Raw genomic sequence first — 15,467 nt, forward strand, 5'->3', positions numbered from 1 at the left:
ACGATTCCGTCATGCCCAAGTCGAGGCACAATCTCCAAACACTCACCATCCTTTATCACAATCTTCACTGCAAATCGATATTAATGTCCATCCTAATGATCGTCGTCCAACTACTTCGGTCCGTTCCTCCCAAAATTCGCCCACCATGATCGTCGGCCCTACAAAGCACTATTCCGCCGGTTTCGTCGCACCGTTGTTGCCGCGACAAGAGGACGGCCAAATTAGATCAGAGCTGAGGTCAAAGTTGATCAAGCGACGCTCAGCAGCATTATCTCATGTCTCAAGTTCATCCCATTCTTCATGTCACATTGTCTCGGAGGAGCCTCGTACCCAAGAGGATAACCATTTAAGATCAGACCTTCCGCTTCAACACAGGTCAAAGTTGATCAAGCGACGCTCAACAGCACTATCTCATGTCTCAAGTTCATCCCATTCGTCGTACCATGCCTCGGAGGAGACTCGTGCCCCTGTATTATCCAACCAAGAATCCCGCAACCAAAGTCTTCTGCCACTCGTTCGAGCCTCCCTCTCCACTTCGGCTAGACATTGTAAGTCTCAGCCTAGTCCGCCGTGGCACGTCATTGATCCTTTGCCTGTCTAGCCGATACATCACCCATGGCACGATCGGCGAACAAACTTTGAGTTATCACCCAAGCGGAGAAGCCACCACAGTAGTGCATCTATTGCCTTATCACCATCAACCACCCAAAAGGCCAGTCCTAGCACTGAAGCACTCGCGTCTTTGGCATGGATCGGTGCATCTCCAATGGGCACCTGTGTGTCCACATCTTTTGTCCCTTCCCATTATACCAACGCTGTTTCGGCCGACGAGGAGATCGATATTTCCATGGCAGTAGATGAAAATCTATCGGATGAAACCCTGCTGAAACGGCTCGAAATCATACGAGAGCGGAGTACCCGCAACGACAAGCATAGATCACTCCCTGTCTCGAGAGTCACTAGCCATGACCTGGCTAGTATACCACTTTCCGAACAAGGATCTAGCCACTTGGAATTCCAGTATGGCGACCACTTCGGCGGTCATACAAGTTCACCGTGCCAATCAGAGGAGTCCGAGCCCGTGACGCCCTTACCCGTGATTCTGCATGATGTCGAGTTGGACTCTCATGACGCCGCTCTCTGGAGTACTGCAAGAAAGGCATTATTTTGCATCCGAGAAATCGTCCGGACGGAGAGAAAATACCAAGATGCCCTCAAAATGCTCCTGACAGGACAGGTTCGTCACCAGCATGATGTCTCAAGGGAATGTCGTAATTGAGGTGATATATATTCAGACAGCAAACAAACCACCTCCGCTGTTGTTGACGTACCTTCCTAACCTCGTACGAGCATCGGAAGCGTTGTTGAAGGCCTTCCTTGATGACCCCTCCGCTTGGGGCGTATCCGCCGCATTCATGGCTTGCGAAGATGACATTGAAATCGCCATGGTTTCGTGGTGCCGCGTGGCAGGCAACTTCTTTACTGATAGCCCCAGCAACGAAGCGGAATCAACCAGCGTGGGAGGGAAATGGCGTCGGCCCAAGTCTCTCCTGCTCTCCGCCACAAGTCCTCTCACCCCTGCGGCGGTGAAATCAAGTGGAGACTCTCCTCCACCTCTTCTAACCTTAATGAATGAGGCAGGGAGTAGGATTAGAGATAGACAACGGACAGTTGAACAGTATTGGAAGGTGCCTGATGACGGTAGTACTGACTCCCATACAGAACGAAGTCCTAGAGTCAACTTGGTGGACGGTCGTGCGAACGAATCAAAGGGAGAGCCCCCAACTCGGAGACAGAGTGTGCGGGATCTTGCAATTCAACCAACACAGCGGGTCATGAGATACGTTTTGTTGTATCGAGGTGTGCTCTTTTCCCATTCTATAACTTCTGGTCTTGATCATCGTGCGGATAGACCTATTGCAGAGTACTCCTCCCACTTCTCCTTCCCGCGCTCTTGTTGAAAGAGCACTCGAAGCTGCGACCCGCATTGCTAGTAAGTGCGACCTTGCACAAGACAATACTGCCTTTTTGCAGAAATAGAATGGCTAGTCTCCCATCTTGATATCCGTTAGCATTGCATATTTGTGCCGAATTATATCACGCACTACATACCCAGCAATTATCTTATTTTATTCATGTAAACACGTTTATTCTGCCTTGCTTTGTTGTCGTCGTAGTTTCTTGCTATGCCATGGGAGCTAATTCGCTCGCCCAAAAAACATTCACTCTAGTGCACTGACAACAACCACATCTCTCCCCATGACCTCTGTCCGGATGTGCTTCAAAGAGGGAACCTGGGGCCTGAGATGAAAACGCATGATTGTATACGTATCCTTGATCGTACCTGCGCCGCTGAGAGTCCCTCCCCGTAACTGACTCCATCATCGCCAATCAGCGTCGGAGCAATTGTGATGATGAGTGTATCAATAATGGCATTAGGCTTGGCGCGTGCAGATTCCCCTAGGAAAGAGCCAATGACGGTCGCACCTCCTTCGACCATGAGGGTCTTGATCCCAAAGTTGTAAAGAACTTTCAAGAGGTCTGGGATCATGATGAAACCTGAAGGTATTCATTTGACCTGCGCAACACAGCAGAATATGACCCACCGTCCACTGAGGGCACGCCGATTACCCTTGCTCCAGCGTTCTCGAGGGTGTATTTTCTTCCGACATCATCGAGGCTCAAATTAGTATCGCAAATTACCCACGGACGGCGGCCTTTTCTTTCCTGATAATTTTTGAGCAGCTTGCAGCCCGGTCTAAGGCGCAAGTTTGCGTCGAGTATCACGGGACGAGGTAGATGGCTTGGCCTTTCATCCTCAGGGATATGGCGACCTTGTTGTACCTATATTAGTCACACAGGCAGACGAAAATTAAGACATACTATTTAGCTGAGGGTCGTCATTTAGTGCAGTACCGATGCCAACTAGAATTGCATCGTGCTTGGTGCGCATCCTGCCCTAGGAATAGTAAGGGATGGATTAATCTGTGAGCTTTAAAATACATATCATACCAATGGGTCATGAGCATGCTTTCTCTGCCGCTGAGGATAAGTTGTTTGCCTCCCTTGCCTGCTATCTTCCCGTCCAGAGATTGAGCGAATGTAAGGGTCACTAAGGGTCGTTGAAGCCCCTCGTCCGCCGGGCGACTATTCCCAGGTACTGGTAATACCGATGAGAGGAAATCTGCTATACTTTGATCACTTCCCGACATGATGCTCAGTAAATAGTCAATAACTTCAACAGTGATAAGAAACAAAACAAAATGAATGAAAGAATATCATCGACGTCACGTGATGCGTGAAAGACCATTAAACAAACGCGAAACGCGTGCATGGAAACAAATAACCCTTTCTTCCTTACCACCACTGAGTCACCAACCTTGAAATCAGATTCCTTATTTCCTTCCGTCAACCCACATTACACTCCTGAAATATGTCTGGTCGTGGAAAAGGTGGCAAGGTGCGCATTTTCGAGTCAGGGTCTGACATGCAGAGCTCACTGTTTTCTGTAGGGACTCGGCAAGGGCGGTGCTAAGCGCCACCGGAAGATCTTGCGTGACAACATCCAGGGTATCACGAAGCCCGTATGTACCCCCACTTGCGTGCATCGTATCACTTGAACTCACTCGTCCGTAGGCTATCCGACGCCTGGCCCGTCGCGGAGGTGTCAAACGTATTTCCGGTCTTATTTATGAAGAGACCCGAGGTGTACTCAAGATCTTCCTTGAGAATGTCATTCGTGACTCTGTTACCTACACGGAGCATGCTAAACGGTGAGCCTTGCTTTGTCCTATGATTGTATCACTTCTCGCTAAGCTGACGCGCACACAGGAAAACTGTCACTGCCCTCGATGTAGTCTATGCTTTGAAGCGCTCGGGGCGCACACTTTATGGTTTCGGAGCATAATTAACGTAGTGGAGCACTGTTCATTGTCGGTATCGATATCCGTGTATACTAGTCTTTAAGTTATTACTGGCATCTCACTAGTACACTTATCTTTCCCCACCAACTCACCATGGGTTTGCCGCTAATACAATGACCCCTCTATCTTTCCTGGCATGGCTTCCGACCCCCCACATGAGGCTAGCGTATTGGTACTTACGGTCCCATGCAACCAGTAATCGTTCAAGGCTAATAATTCAACACCGATGATATCCAAGGACGAGAAACAGGTTGAACAGAAAAACATCGTGCCGCAGGACCACGAAGAGGAAGACGTGGAAGATGATGACGTTGTAGAGGATACACCAGGCGCTGGAGGTGAGCCAGTTGAAGATTGATTTTGAGACCATCGTCATATGTTATTCAGAAGAGACTAAGAAAAAGAAGAAAAAGAAGAAGTCTAAGAAGAAAAAGGTGCAACAGTCAGATCCCCCACGAGTTGGTCTGTCGAAGATATTCACGAATGGTGTCTACCCAGAGGGAGAGATACAGCCCTACAAGAATGAGTGCGTATTGCAATCGTTGTATCCCCTAATGAGATTGACAACTTCTTGTTTACAGTAACGCATGGAGGACGACGTCCGAGGAGAAGCGCTACGATGAAAGAATGGCAATGGAAGACCCAGAGATCACGTACCAGAGCATCCGTCGTGCCGCAGAAGTTCATCGACAGGTTCGACAAAGCGCACGGAAATACATACGTCCCGGGATGACCATGACCGAAATTGCAAACTTGATCGAAGATGGCAGCCGTGCCCTGGTCGAGGAAAATGGACTGGAGTCTGGCATTGGGTTTCCGACTGGACTCAGCTTGAATCATTGCGCTGCTCATTACACACCAAACGCTGGGGACACTAACAGTGCGTATGTGTTAACTGGATAGGAATCGCTGCTTACGGATGATTAGTTCTTCAAAGTGGTGATGTTTTAAAGATCGATATTGGAGTGCATGTGAAAGGACGCATAGTCGATTCCGCTTTCACGCTTAATTTTGAGCCTACTTACGACAAGCTTATTGAAGCAGTAAGGGCTGCCACTGATACTGGAGTCAGGGTGAGCCGAGTTCAGCTCCACATGCTTGACTCCAGTTCACAGGAAACATATATAACTAGGAATCCGGTATTGACGTGCGCTTGGGCGAAATCGGAGGTGCCATCCAAGAGACTATGGAGTCATACGAGGTTGAGGTCGATGGAAAAGTATATCCGGGTATTCATCTTTCATCCAATATTTCGGACTCCTTTGACAAGTTTCTAGTCAAGTCTATAGGAAACCTTAGCGGGCATTCTATAGGACTTTACCAGATACACGGCGGTAAATCAGTCCAACTCGTTAAGAACGATGATCCGACGAAAATGGAAGAGGGCGAGTATTTTGCGATTGAAACCTTTGGCTCGACGGGTCGTGGGCGTGTGGTTGAGAGCGTAGGCTTGGTTTGCGGGTGAATTCGTCAGAGGCTGATCCCATTAACAGGGCGAGTGCTCGCATTACGCAAAAATCATCGACGCTCCGCGCGCGCCCCTCAGGTAAGTTGCTCCTATTCCTGCATTCCGGCAAGCATTGACATTCATGCATTGCAAGACTAACGTCTGCCAAGTCACTACTCAAGTCGATTAGCCATAACTTCGGAACTCTTCCATTTTGCCGACGGTACTTGGATCGCGTTGGTGAAAGCAAATATCTGCTGGCGGTTGGTCAAACGACTAGGCAATCCGTCATTTGATTAATTTGCTCCGACTTTAGCTCAACCATCTAGTGCAACAAGGAATCGTTCAAGACTACCCACCGCTCTGTGATGCTAAGGGCTCCATGACTGCACAATTCGTAAGCCTTTAAAATTCCTTTTCTTGAACATGGTCACTTAGCGTTGCGATTAGGAGCATACAATACTTCTTCGACCCACCGTTAAGGAGGTTATCAGTCGAGGCGATGACTATTGAAGATGTAAGATACTACATATGCACACCAATGTTATTTTTGCGGTCGTCAACTATCTTGCTGGCAAGGTCTCTCACCCGTTTGTGAGTCCACTGCCATCCAAGTTATTTGGTACGTCATCTCGATCTCTCCGAACCGCTTCCGCGGGCATTACAAAGGCTTGTCAGCTTTGCTTTCTGTAGCGTACATGATTCAACAGTCGGCAGATCAGTGACAAGCAAGGTCTATGATGCCGACGAAATCGGCGCTTTCCAAGTGTGATTGTCATCATTTGATCGTCCTCGATCACGTGATCACCGATTTCGGATTATCATCATGGAGCGGAGTCAGAGTTCATCCGATGAACTTGCAGACAATTGTCCTGATGCTCTGACCAGCAAGACTCTGACCATTTGGTTCATCACATTTGCGGATCTTGGAACCCATTCACTGACTCCTCCAATATTTGTTTGACCGTCTGAGATTGTAGCGTTGTCCATCAAAGATGTTCCGGGATTCATTACGACTTCTACATCATGGCGCCAATGCCAGTTCCCCCGTGGTAACCAATAAACCATCTATCGTAACTCTTCTACGGGATTATGACTCCCCTGGCGTCTTCCCAATGTCTGCCCGCATTGACCGGAATCTCAAAGCAACGAATGGCTTCACCATGAAAGTTTGGGACGCATGGAAATATCCTGTCTTCGCATTAAATAAAGGTAAGTATCGCCCGCGTTTTATCAATGATTTATTGCATCCTGAACGTTAACTCATCATGCATTCAGTATCATCCCTAGCTCTTGATGTTATATCTCATCACGTTTGGGGCCCGCGCAGGAAATCATGGGGTATTGAGATGACTATCCTCACTAGTCTTATGCGAGATGTCTCGAGGCATTCCGCACTGGCAGATATCGTGAGTGCAATTTTGTGTCGTTTGCAACCTTAGCAATGACAACGTCCCTAGGCTATGGTTCGCAAGGCAATGGATATCGGGGGGCTAGTTCCCTTGCCCTCAGACGCTTTAGTCACTCCAGTGACTTTCCGTGTGCGTAAACGCAACCTTCGTGGTATACTGGAGACTTTGGATGCAATGGAAGACGAAAAACGTGAACTTTCTGGGGAGTGGATAATCGGGAAGAGGCTCTGGCAATCTTTGCAATCAGATTACAAGTCCACTCGCCAAGCAGGCGAAGGGGATAACCTTGTTAATCAGACGAAAATCGATTATGATCTTCGAAAAGGGCAATCTCGAGTCATCCTCTACATCCATGGCGGTGAGTTTGCGGTGCTCTGTGCAATGCGGCGTCTTATTTCGCTTCCAGGAGCATATTACTCGTCTAGCGCAGCAGCGCAAAGGATGCTGACCATACCACTGTCAAAATATACCAACGCACGCGTATTTGGTGAGTCCCTTGATTACGGCTCGAAGCAAACGTCCTTGGCTCATCGTAATCCAAGCTGTCGATTATCGGCTCGCCCCGGAAACAGTTTTTCCTGGCCAGCTGCACGACGTGGTTAGCACCTACTTCCGCTTGACGGATGACTTGCGCGTGCCGCCAGAAAATTTAGTTGTAGCAGGCGACAGTGCGGGTGGCGCACTAGGCCTCGCACTCCTGCTCTATCTGCGAGACAATGGTTACACTCTTCCGGGCGGCGCGATGTTATTCTCCCCTTGGGTTGGTATGTGGCAATTGATGCACTTTCTCTTTCTCCAGGTAGTCTGAAACATGATGACAGACTTGACCTTGAGCTGCGAATCGTGGGATACTAACGCTGACTATGACATCATTCCTACGCCTGGTCCAACCGGTCACCTGCACCCCGTTGTAATGTATCTAGGCGATGGATTCGAGCGGTACATTACCCACCCATACGCCAGCCCACTATTTGGCAAACTCGATGGACTACCGCCCATGCTTATTCAATGTGGCGATGCAGAGGTTCTGCATGATGAGATCGTACTTCTCTCACACAAAGCTTCACTGGCTGGTGTCCAGGTTCAGTTGGAGACCTACGAGGATGCTGTAAGTTCAAGTCGAGGTCTCATGCATTTTATTGATCATTGCTTTTTCAAGATTCATGTTTTTCAGGCATTTCCTTTCTTGAGTGTTGCAACGACCGCCTTCATCTCTTGTCGCGAATTTGTGCGGTACAGGTTGCCTCACATCCAAAGCCACACGCCTCAAGTTTTGGATAACGTCACTGAGTTTTGCCTTGAGAACGACACGGATAACGATAACGTCCGTGTTGTCCGTGGCGATGGTGTGGAGACTAACTCGGGATGGCAAGAAGTTCAAGAACAGATGGCTCGAGAAATTGTTGATACGAGTTACGAAGTGCGATTGAGCCCAGCAGTACCTCCAAGCTGGGGCCGTACTTGGTTGGATTTGGCGCCAACCCCCAATTTCAGCGGTAGCGAATTAGAACCCACTACGCCTTGTGAGACTGTCGCCGATCCATCTCGAATTCTTCGGCATGCGGCGTCCACCCCAGCTCTTCGTCGAATGCAGTCTGCACTCTCTGTTTTCTCGGAGAAATCAGCCGCATCCCAATATTCGGAGGATTGGCCTACTCGTCGCAAAAAATTCACATTGTCACCCACACCGACTCGTCCTTCATCTCCCTCCGAACCCTCAAGCATCAGTCTCTCCAATATTCCTGCTTTCGCGACATCTTGGGCCGCTATGACATCTGTTGCCTCGACTGCCTATCTTGTATAGTACCGCCTTATATGGGCAATATCGTTTTCACCGTTTGATTCGCATACATTCCAGTCCAGATATATGTAGCAAATAGTCCATTCCATTCTCTGCGTAAGATGTCCATACAATGATACTGTATTCTCTACCAGTCTTGCGGTGCCTGTGACGCCAGGACCATCTTATAAAGTTCAAGCTCTTCTATAACATTTTGTAAAGCTTTCCTCTCCCAGTTCCCGAAGATGAAACCTTCGTAAAGTTTGGTCGTAGCCTGCCACGATATGAAAATGACTAGAAGCACGAAAACTGGGTTGATCCAAGGAATGACAACCCATGCAGATCCAATAATGAAAGCAAGCAGCATCAAGATGCTCAATCCAAAGATAGTCAATTCCTTGCGAGAACGATCTTGCGACATCCTGTAGGATGCATTCAAGGCGCTCATCATCTCGGTTATAGCATTCGAGGAGAGTTCAGAGGGGGAGTTGGACCACACCGCTGAGCTACCCTTCAGTGACGCCATATCATCCTGGTCGCCGCCATAGGATTCCGCCTGCGTGCCAATGACTAGGGTCGCCTCGACACCAAAGTGATCAGAGTAGGAGCATGAGTTTCCGGGAATGGTATCAGTGAAGACAACCCTGCTATCTCGGCACGCCAGTCGGGGAAGGTAGTCATTGGTCGCGTTGGGACTGGGATGCCGGAATAAGATATAATCAAGGCGCTTCCCTTGATATTTGCGAACAACCGGGTCGGAAGAGGGTTGTGAGTCACGGTAAGAATTAAGAGGCGAATCGGCAGTGATTCCGTATTTGACGATACCCTCTATGGGAGATAACATCCCAGAGGGCGGAGGTATATGTGTGTGTGAGACTGCCCACGAGTCAACCAATCCGGCATGGTTCAGGACGATATTCATCGGGAGACTCGTTGGAAGGCTATTGAAATCACCCATCTATTTATGTGTCAGCAACGCTCGAAGCAATGACCGAGGTTACAGAAAACTCACGGCGATGACATACCGCCCTAGTTCAGCGGCTTGCCGTGTGACTTTTGCAAACTCCCAAGCATTCACTAGGCGATACGTCCTGTTGTACTCAGGACCTGATTCTCCGCCCTTGGCACAGAACTTGGCTGCGCTGTCAATACCATAAGACGTAGATGTATCGGCAGGCTTACATGTGTGACAAAAAGCTGGACCTGTCCAAGAATAGGGTGCATAACCGTTACGCTCCCAACTCCTTTTCCCACAAACCAGTCTCCTCCGAAGGCATCTGTGGGCTCGCCAACAAGTGAGTATGGTGTCATGCTGGTGGCAATGATGGGCCATTTTGTGAGGATACCAAGTCCGGCACCAAGAGCACCGCTAAGATGGTATGAGCCATGCACCCAGCACACAAGACACACCATACCTATGGAAAAGCTTTGTGTAAGGCAAGCGGGAAACGACACTCTGCCGAATTTGATTATAGTCTGCCTCGACCCAGATTTCTTGGAGTGCAATGATATCGTAGTCTGAACGAGCGAGCGCACTAGCTATTGCAGCAACTCGTTCGTGCCGATCTTTCGAAACATATTTCAAGCCCCTACGTCACTCATGGATCAAACCGACCGCGCTTGCAGAATTGGAGATAACATACCAACAGTTAAGACTAACGACTCGAATTTGTTCTGCCATGGTGGTGGTATGAGGCAACCGCAACGAGCGAGTTGTGACCCTGGACTGCATATTTAAAGGCTGCTATGATGGTATTAATGGTAGCAAATTAGCAATGCGGTACTTACTACACACACATCGTGTACTCGTTCCCTGAGAGTCCGACGGTTCCATAATGTAATAACCGCTTTAGGGCATCACGTAACAATAATGCCACACAGGAGCATATATCACGTGCCACTGGTGATGGATGTGATTCATTGTCTTGAACCATGACCACCACTACAACTTTCACTCGTAATGAGTAGGTGTCATTATCGTAATTTGTATTACCATTATCCTGATTTTGACTTTAACAAGCATCGAGATCGCGACAAGGGCAGCAGACGCATTTACGCGTCTATACTACACCACATATGACTCCCCTACAAGGGTGGATGACCTCCCCAAGTTTTATCGCTCCTCATCGACCTTGACGTGGAACGGAAATCCGTGTCAAGGTGCTGAGGGTGTGAAAAAACTGATTCAAGATATGCCAAGTACCAGGCATGAAGTTCAATCCTACGATTGTCACCCCATACCAGGTCTGTTTCTTGGGGTGCCCTACGGCGACGGAAACACTCACGCGCTACCATCACAGGCTCTCAGCCCCCCTCACTTCTTGTTACTGTCTCTGGAAACGTCACTCATGGACGTGGTCCTGCTGGCAATCCAGTATCGACACCAACTAAATCTGTCGATGGGCAGCCTAGAGTTTTCTTCCAATCATTCATGTTGGTACCCGACCCAACAGCACCGGTGGTCAAGGCGGGAGAGGTTGCGAAGTACTATGTAGATGCTGATGCCATGCGATTTGTGGGCTAGTGTTCTCGTTAATGCAAATGTACCAGTATGTATTCACATCATCTTCGAACTGCATACAAAAATACTAATCGCTATTCTTAGTCTTCCAGTCTAAGACTCCCATTGTTTCTTGGATCTGGATCATCATCGCGAGGGTCATAGCAAGCATGCCGCAATTAGAAACATGCCGCATCAGCTATCTTCAAATGATCTAATGTGGAATAAAGCAACAAATCGCACCAAGCTTGTAACGGCGCCATTATACTCTACAACTACAGATAATTCATAAACTAATTCAACAAGTGACATGCGAGGCTTTAACCAAATGTTTGACTCTATGGGCAGGATTAGTACGGAATGGTGGACTGGCTTTAAATGACTACATACCGAGCGTGCACTCCGTTTGACTTTTGATAGTCGCCATTCGTCGGGTTTCTCGTACTAATAAATATGTCAGCCTTAGATTGTCCTGCATGGATGCGATGCATACCTTGTTGTACAACGGTTCGATCTTTTCCTGCCTCTTCCGCTTACTGATCTTGTTGGCGTCGGCGACTCTGAAGAACTGAGGTGCTACCTCTACGAGCCATTTTGGCTCTATGGTAGTAACGTTGTGACAGTATTCGCGAGTGGTCAACACCAACTCATTATAAATTAGCCATTCAGGCGCGCGGTTGAAGAGAGCGGAAGAGGGATGGATATATACGGGCGTTCCCTCAACAAGCGTCTTGTAGCCTTCTTGAGGATCCTTCTTAGCCGCGTTCCGGAAGAAACCAGAACATATTGCCTTCCGCACACGGTTGTAATCCTTTCCTGCTGAAAGAATATCATGTTTGTATCTGAGAATGATGTTAGAAGTTACGAAATTAGCATCAAGAATATACACTCACCTGTCCATAATGCCCACCAGCTGCTTGCGGATATCCTGCGCACGCCGCATACTTCTTGCCTGGATGAAGTTCTCGTAGCACCAAGGATTCGAAAAGTTGGCGGTTTTCCAGCCATTATATACCGTCAGAAGGGTGAGGTGATCACCTTCTGGCTGGTGGAACTTCGCCTTCTTGGAGTCGGCTTGCCCTTGTTTTTCCTTTGGGCGATAGAAGACAGATTGCACGGAGAGCATGGCCACAATAGAAAGGATCTCTTCAGAGCAGCCGAGCTCGACAGAGGCGATGAGCATCTTCGCAAGCGGCGGCTCCATTGGGAAGTCGGCCATTTTGCGGCCCAAGCGGGTCAAAAGACCTTCATCATCCAATGCCGAAAGCGCATATAATGACTCTAACGCAGTTAACATGGTCTGCTGCTGGCGGCGGGTCCATGAAATCGAAACTGAGAAGGTCATTGATAGCCATCGCCTTGAGTAGCAGAATAGTATGAGCAAGATTCGTGCGCTGAATATCTGGGATAGATGAGGGCAACATCTCGTTCCGGTAGGCAGCCTCCGTGTATAGACGGTAGCACTTCCCTGGACCTGTGCGACCAGCACGACCAGAGCGCTGCCGTGCTTGTGCCTGGGATATAGGCATGACCACCTAATGAATCCATTCCTAGTCGCGGATCGTATGCATTTTGCTTCGAGAACCCGGGATCAATGACATAGTAAATCCCAGGAATGGTCAAACTAGGTTTCTGCAACGTTGGTGGCGATAACAACTTTGCGGGCACCAGGAGGAGTAGGTTCGAAGACGCGAGACTGTACTTCGGAGGGAAGGGCAGAATAGATGGGGAGGATGATAAGATCTGGCACCTTCGGACCCAGAGCTTTCATACGCTCAAAGAGAATTTCGCATGAGGTATCAATCTCCTCCTGGCCCGTCAAGAAGAGGAGGATATCACCTGGGGGCTCAGACAAGTGGATTTGCATGACGGTAATTAATGACGCGTCCAGGTAGTCGGATTCCGGCTCTTTAGTGTAAAGGATCTCAACAGGGTATGTGCGACCGGGGATTGTGAAAATTGGGCACCCGAAGAAGTACTTCGAGAATTTCTCCGCGTCCAGAGTCGCCTGAAGTGACAATTAGCTTGAGATCGGATCGTTTCTTGACAGCCTCTGCGAGCAATGCATCAGATAACGACGATCAAAGAAAGGTGCACAAACTTACTTTTGAGAAGACCAAACAAGACATCGGTTGCGATAGTCCGTTCATGAGCTTCATCAAGCATGACCACGGAGTATTGGCTACAGAGCGGATCAATCACCGACTCACGCTGCAACATACCATCCGTCATGTATTTGATCTTCGTTTCCGGGCTCGTACAATCTTCGAAACGGATAGTGTAGCCAACTTCTTGACCAAGACGGCATCCTACTTCTTCTGCAACACGCTTTGCGACTGACATGGCAGCCACACGACGCGGTTGTGTACAGCCGATGCGTCCTTTGTCAGCAAAGCCAGCCTCAGCGAGGTATTGCACCATTTGCGTTGTCTTGCCAGAGCCAGTATCTCCAACAACAATAAGGACTTGATGCTATAAAAGCTGAGTGAGAGACTGTTCGAACTACACAAAAAGAATTGATTTACCTCTTCAATGGCCTTTAACAGAGCGTCTCTAAGCTTGAAAATAGGCAGACTCTTCCGCTGCTCCTGTATGCTGCGACTTGTGATTTCACCATATGTTGTAGCCTTGTTGAATGTCGATTCTCCTCCATTTAGGCACTTCGCCAGCTCGTCGATCCTTCAGATGACCTCTAAGGTCTTGAGCAAACATTTTGTCTGACTCCTTCGCCATAGGATCGAGCCATGGTGCACTAAAGTCTCGAGCTTCAGAGTCAGCTTGCTCGTTCGCTTCTTGTTGTCGAAGCTCGCGTCGCTCTTTAGCCAAAGCCGCGCCCCCCTAGGGCGGCTCTGTTGAGGGAGCCATCAGGAGCTTTGATGATTTTCACAGGACTGAGATCAAGGGTGCGTTTCGTCTGACCGGCCAAGAATGGCGGTTCCTCTTCCCTGATTTCGACATCAAGCTCCTCCTCGACCTCTGCTCGAGCAACAGGATTGATAAAGTCTTCATCAAGGTCAGGATACTCGGAAGCATCAATGACACCAGATGATATAAGTTGCTTAATCTCCCATCGTTCAGGTGAGGTCAGACGTTTGGCGGACCGGGTCGTTAATGGTTCATCCTTTGAGCGCAACGGCACCGCATTGGCCCCAGACGATGCGCGAGCCGCTCGCTGTCGCTCTTCCTCCATCTCGGCTTCAGACCTGATCCGCAAGTGAGGAGTGAGATCGCGACCCGTAACTTGATCTACATCCTTCATAGATAGACCAATACGGGCGCCCGCAATGCTCATCACCTTGACCTTGACCTGTTGTCCACGGCTAAGGAGATCTGATGCAGAGTTGGCACGTGCACCTTGCTGAATATTAGAAACATGCACCATGCCTGGAAGTCTGTTAGCAAGACAGTATTGAAAACCAAAAGGCGTCGCTCACCTTCCATACGTCCCCCAACGCCCTCTAGCTGCACAAAAGCGCCGAAATCTTTGAGACTTGATATTCGGCCATCGTAGATTTTAAACAATACTGGCCGCTCATCCAAACGGGCCCTGCCTGCATCTCCGTTTCTCCCCCTCAAGTCATCCCTCCTTCCGTTGTAATTGCGACCCCTGTCAGGACTTGGACTACGGCGGCGTGGTGATTGTGACCGAGATTGGTCTCTTCGCTGCCGCTTCGTAGACCTCTCATCCTCGTGTGCTGTTCTTGTCTTCTTCGAGACACCTTCAAACTGAGCCATCATATCATCCACCTCCTTCATAAGAACATCCTTGTCCGGCACAGAGAGTCCAGGAAAAAGTCGTTTCTGCTTGTCCTTTTCACGGTCGAGAGCGTCTCCGTTTGTTTGGGCGTTTAAGGCGCCATTGATAACTAAACTGGATGTCTTCTTGTGCTTCGGATGCAAGCTCAAGATTAAACGATCCACGTTCTCAACGAAGGACTCTGGGAATTCAGCGCCAGCATTACTGAGCTGTGATTTGAAGTCGGGAAGTGATTTAGATTGGTCGTGAAGAGATATGACAAATTCAGCGAGTGTTTTATCGTTAATGCCAGTATAGTTGTCAATCTCCTGGGTAATTTTGGCGACTAGCGAGAGTACTTCAAGGTTGTAAAGGTCATTCTCCGCCATAGCAAGGTCGTGGTGAGAGCTAGAGTTGTTGAGGGTACACGAGACACTGAGGTTGTAGAGCTTACATAATTGTCATTTGTCGGAAAAAAACCTAACGGCCATTACGATGCCACCAGATTACAAGTTTGATTAGATGCCTTCAAAGGGCCTTATAAGCCCTTACAAGGCATAAGGGGCAGTCTAGGTGGGGCCATAGCAGGCAATTTTCAATGTAAGGCCATCAAAAGGGCCCTTACAATTGCCTCTCAATGCCCATTAAAAGATTATCATACCCCATTAT

The 15,467-nt window shown here is 48.7% G+C and overlaps 8 protein-coding genes across 8 annotated transcripts; 5 read left to right on the plus strand and 3 right to left on the minus strand.

Annotated features, from left to right (window-relative positions):
* Positions 1-281: 281 nt before the first annotated feature.
* EDB91DRAFT_762070 (uncharacterized protein) lies at positions 282-2,121 on the plus strand. Its single transcript, XM_041328313.1, has 3 exons — positions 282-548; positions 602-1,237; positions 1,296-2,121. The coding sequence occupies exons 1-3, from the start codon at positions 414-416 to the stop codon at positions 1,959-1,961; spliced, it is 1,437 nt and encodes a 478-aa protein (XP_041181322.1). The 5' UTR covers positions 282-413; the 3' UTR covers positions 1,962-2,121.
* Positions 2,122-2,132: 11 nt separating this feature from the next.
* On the minus strand, positions 2,133-3,253 carry EDB91DRAFT_762179 (dihydrofolate reductase). Its single transcript, XM_041328314.1, has 5 exons — positions 3,013-3,253; positions 2,884-2,954; positions 2,607-2,834; positions 2,345-2,541; positions 2,133-2,294 (listed from the first exon to the last, which is right to left on the minus strand). Exons 1-5 carry the CDS (start codon positions 3,210-3,212, stop codon positions 2,223-2,225), a joined length of 768 nt encoding a protein of 255 aa, XP_041181323.1. The 5' UTR covers positions 3,213-3,253; the 3' UTR covers positions 2,133-2,222.
* Positions 3,254-3,433: 180 nt separating this feature from the next.
* EDB91DRAFT_1244348 (histone-fold-containing protein) lies at positions 3,434-3,907 on the plus strand (the record flags this gene model as incomplete). The annotated part of the gene is made up of 4 exons (XM_041322403.1): positions 3,434-3,460; positions 3,513-3,584; positions 3,637-3,773; positions 3,832-3,907. The coding sequence occupies 4 exons, from the start codon at positions 3,434-3,436 to the stop codon at positions 3,905-3,907; spliced, it is 312 nt and encodes a 103-aa protein (XP_041181324.1).
* A 242-nt stretch (positions 3,908-4,149) lies between these two features.
* EDB91DRAFT_1244349 (methionine aminopeptidase 2-like protein) lies at positions 4,150-5,883 on the plus strand (the record flags this gene model as incomplete). Its single annotated transcript, XM_041322404.1, has 9 exons — positions 4,150-4,261; positions 4,311-4,449; positions 4,505-4,803; positions 4,851-4,996; positions 5,056-5,367; positions 5,417-5,469; positions 5,525-5,633; positions 5,687-5,767; positions 5,821-5,883. The coding sequence occupies 9 exons, from the start codon at positions 4,150-4,152 to the stop codon at positions 5,881-5,883; spliced, it is 1,314 nt and encodes a 437-aa protein (XP_041181325.1).
* Positions 5,884-6,009: 126 nt separating this feature from the next.
* Positions 6,010-8,648, plus strand: EDB91DRAFT_762323 (Alpha/Beta hydrolase protein). The gene is made up of 7 exons (XM_041328315.1): positions 6,010-6,582; positions 6,649-6,779; positions 6,831-7,140; positions 7,189-7,269; positions 7,325-7,546; positions 7,604-7,890; positions 7,942-8,648. Exons 1-7 carry the CDS (start codon positions 6,366-6,368, stop codon positions 8,584-8,586), a joined length of 1,893 nt encoding a protein of 630 aa, XP_041181326.1. The 5' UTR covers positions 6,010-6,365; the 3' UTR covers positions 8,587-8,648.
* A 62-nt stretch (positions 8,649-8,710) lies between these two features.
* EDB91DRAFT_1235209 (Endonuclease/exonuclease/phosphatase) lies at positions 8,711-10,243 on the minus strand (the record flags this gene model as incomplete). Its single annotated transcript, XM_041321291.1, has 5 exons — positions 8,711-9,520; positions 9,575-9,694; positions 9,745-9,931; positions 9,978-10,151; positions 10,206-10,243. 5 exons carry the CDS (start codon positions 10,241-10,243, stop codon positions 8,711-8,713), a joined length of 1,329 nt encoding a protein of 442 aa, XP_041181327.1.
* Positions 10,244-10,465: 222 nt separating this feature from the next.
* Positions 10,466-11,578, plus strand: EDB91DRAFT_1109424 (uncharacterized protein). The gene is made up of 4 exons (XM_041317619.1): positions 10,466-10,526; positions 10,583-10,806; positions 10,863-11,111; positions 11,220-11,578. Exons 1-3 carry the CDS (start codon positions 10,495-10,497, stop codon positions 11,084-11,086), a joined length of 480 nt encoding a protein of 159 aa, XP_041181328.1. The 5' UTR covers positions 10,466-10,494; the 3' UTR covers positions 11,087-11,111; positions 11,220-11,578.
* On the minus strand, positions 11,158-15,187 carry EDB91DRAFT_1308468 (P-loop containing nucleoside triphosphate hydrolase protein; the record flags this gene model as incomplete). The annotated part of the gene is made up of 13 exons (XM_041325068.1): positions 11,158-11,400; positions 11,453-11,506; positions 11,556-11,904; positions 11,956-12,343; positions 12,396-12,569; positions 12,598-12,694; positions 12,720-13,070; positions 13,111-13,115; positions 13,168-13,534; positions 13,588-13,709; positions 13,753-13,900; positions 13,950-14,446; positions 14,497-15,187. 13 exons carry the CDS (start codon positions 15,185-15,187, stop codon positions 11,383-11,385), a joined length of 3,261 nt encoding a protein of 1,086 aa, XP_041181329.1. The 3' UTR covers positions 11,158-11,382.
* Positions 15,188-15,467: the final 280 nt, after the last annotated feature.

The sequence above is a fragment of the Suillus paluster genome (assembly GCF_016628075.1).
Source record: "Suillus paluster strain FC165 chromosome Unknown EDB91scaffold_7, whole genome shotgun sequence".
Classification (NCBI taxonomy): domain Eukaryota; kingdom Fungi; phylum Basidiomycota; class Agaricomycetes; order Boletales; family Suillaceae; genus Suillus; species Suillus paluster.

What these genes read in the sequence shown, in the direction of transcription:
- EDB91DRAFT_762323 (XM_041328315.1), top strand. Translation starts at nt 6,366, where the DNA reads ATGTTCCGGGATTCATTACGACTTCTACATCATGGCGCCAATGCCAGT. An exon ending in TACCAACGCACGCGTATTTG is followed by an intron (nt 7,270 to 7,324) that starts GTGAGTCCCTTG and finishes TCGTAATCCAAG; the next exon opens with CTGTCGATTATCGGCTCGCC. An exon ending in TGGAGACCTACGAGGATGCT is followed by an intron (nt 7,891 to 7,941) that starts GTAAGTTCAAGT and finishes TGCTTTTTCAAG; the next exon opens with ATTCATGTTTTTCAGGCATT.
- EDB91DRAFT_762179 (XM_041328314.1), bottom strand. Translation starts at nt 3,212, where the DNA reads ATGTCGGGAAGTGATCAAAGTATAGCAGATTTCCTCTCATCGGTATTA. An exon ending in TGACGACCCTCAGCTAAATA is followed by an intron (nt 2,835 to 2,883) that starts GTATGTCTTAAT and finishes AGGTACAACAAG; the next exon opens with GTCGCCATATCCCTGAGGAT. An exon ending in CGGCGTGCCCTCAGTGGACG is followed by an intron (nt 2,542 to 2,606) that starts GTGGGTCATATT and finishes TCATGATCCCAG; the next exon opens with ACCTCTTGAAAGTTCTTTAC.
- EDB91DRAFT_1109424 (XM_041317619.1), top strand. Translation starts at nt 10,495, where the DNA reads ATGACCACCACTACAACTTTCACTCGTAATGA. An exon ending in ACAACTTTCACTCGTAATGA is followed by an intron (nt 10,527 to 10,582) that starts GTAGGTGTCATT and finishes GACTTTAACAAG; the next exon opens with CATCGAGATCGCGACAAGGG. An exon ending in CGATTGTCACCCCATACCAG is followed by an intron (nt 10,807 to 10,862) that starts GTCTGTTTCTTG and finishes CTACCATCACAG; the next exon opens with GCTCTCAGCCCCCCTCACTT.
- EDB91DRAFT_762070 (XM_041328313.1), top strand. Translation starts at nt 414, where the DNA reads ATGTCTCAAGTTCATCCCATTCGTCGTACCATGCCTCGGAGGAGACTC. An exon ending in CTCCACTTCGGCTAGACATT is followed by an intron (nt 549 to 601) that starts GTAAGTCTCAGC and finishes TTGCCTGTCTAG; the next exon opens with CCGATACATCACCCATGGCA. An exon ending in AAATGCTCCTGACAGGACAG is followed by an intron (nt 1,238 to 1,295) that starts GTTCGTCACCAG and finishes ATATATATTCAG; the next exon opens with ACAGCAAACAAACCACCTCC.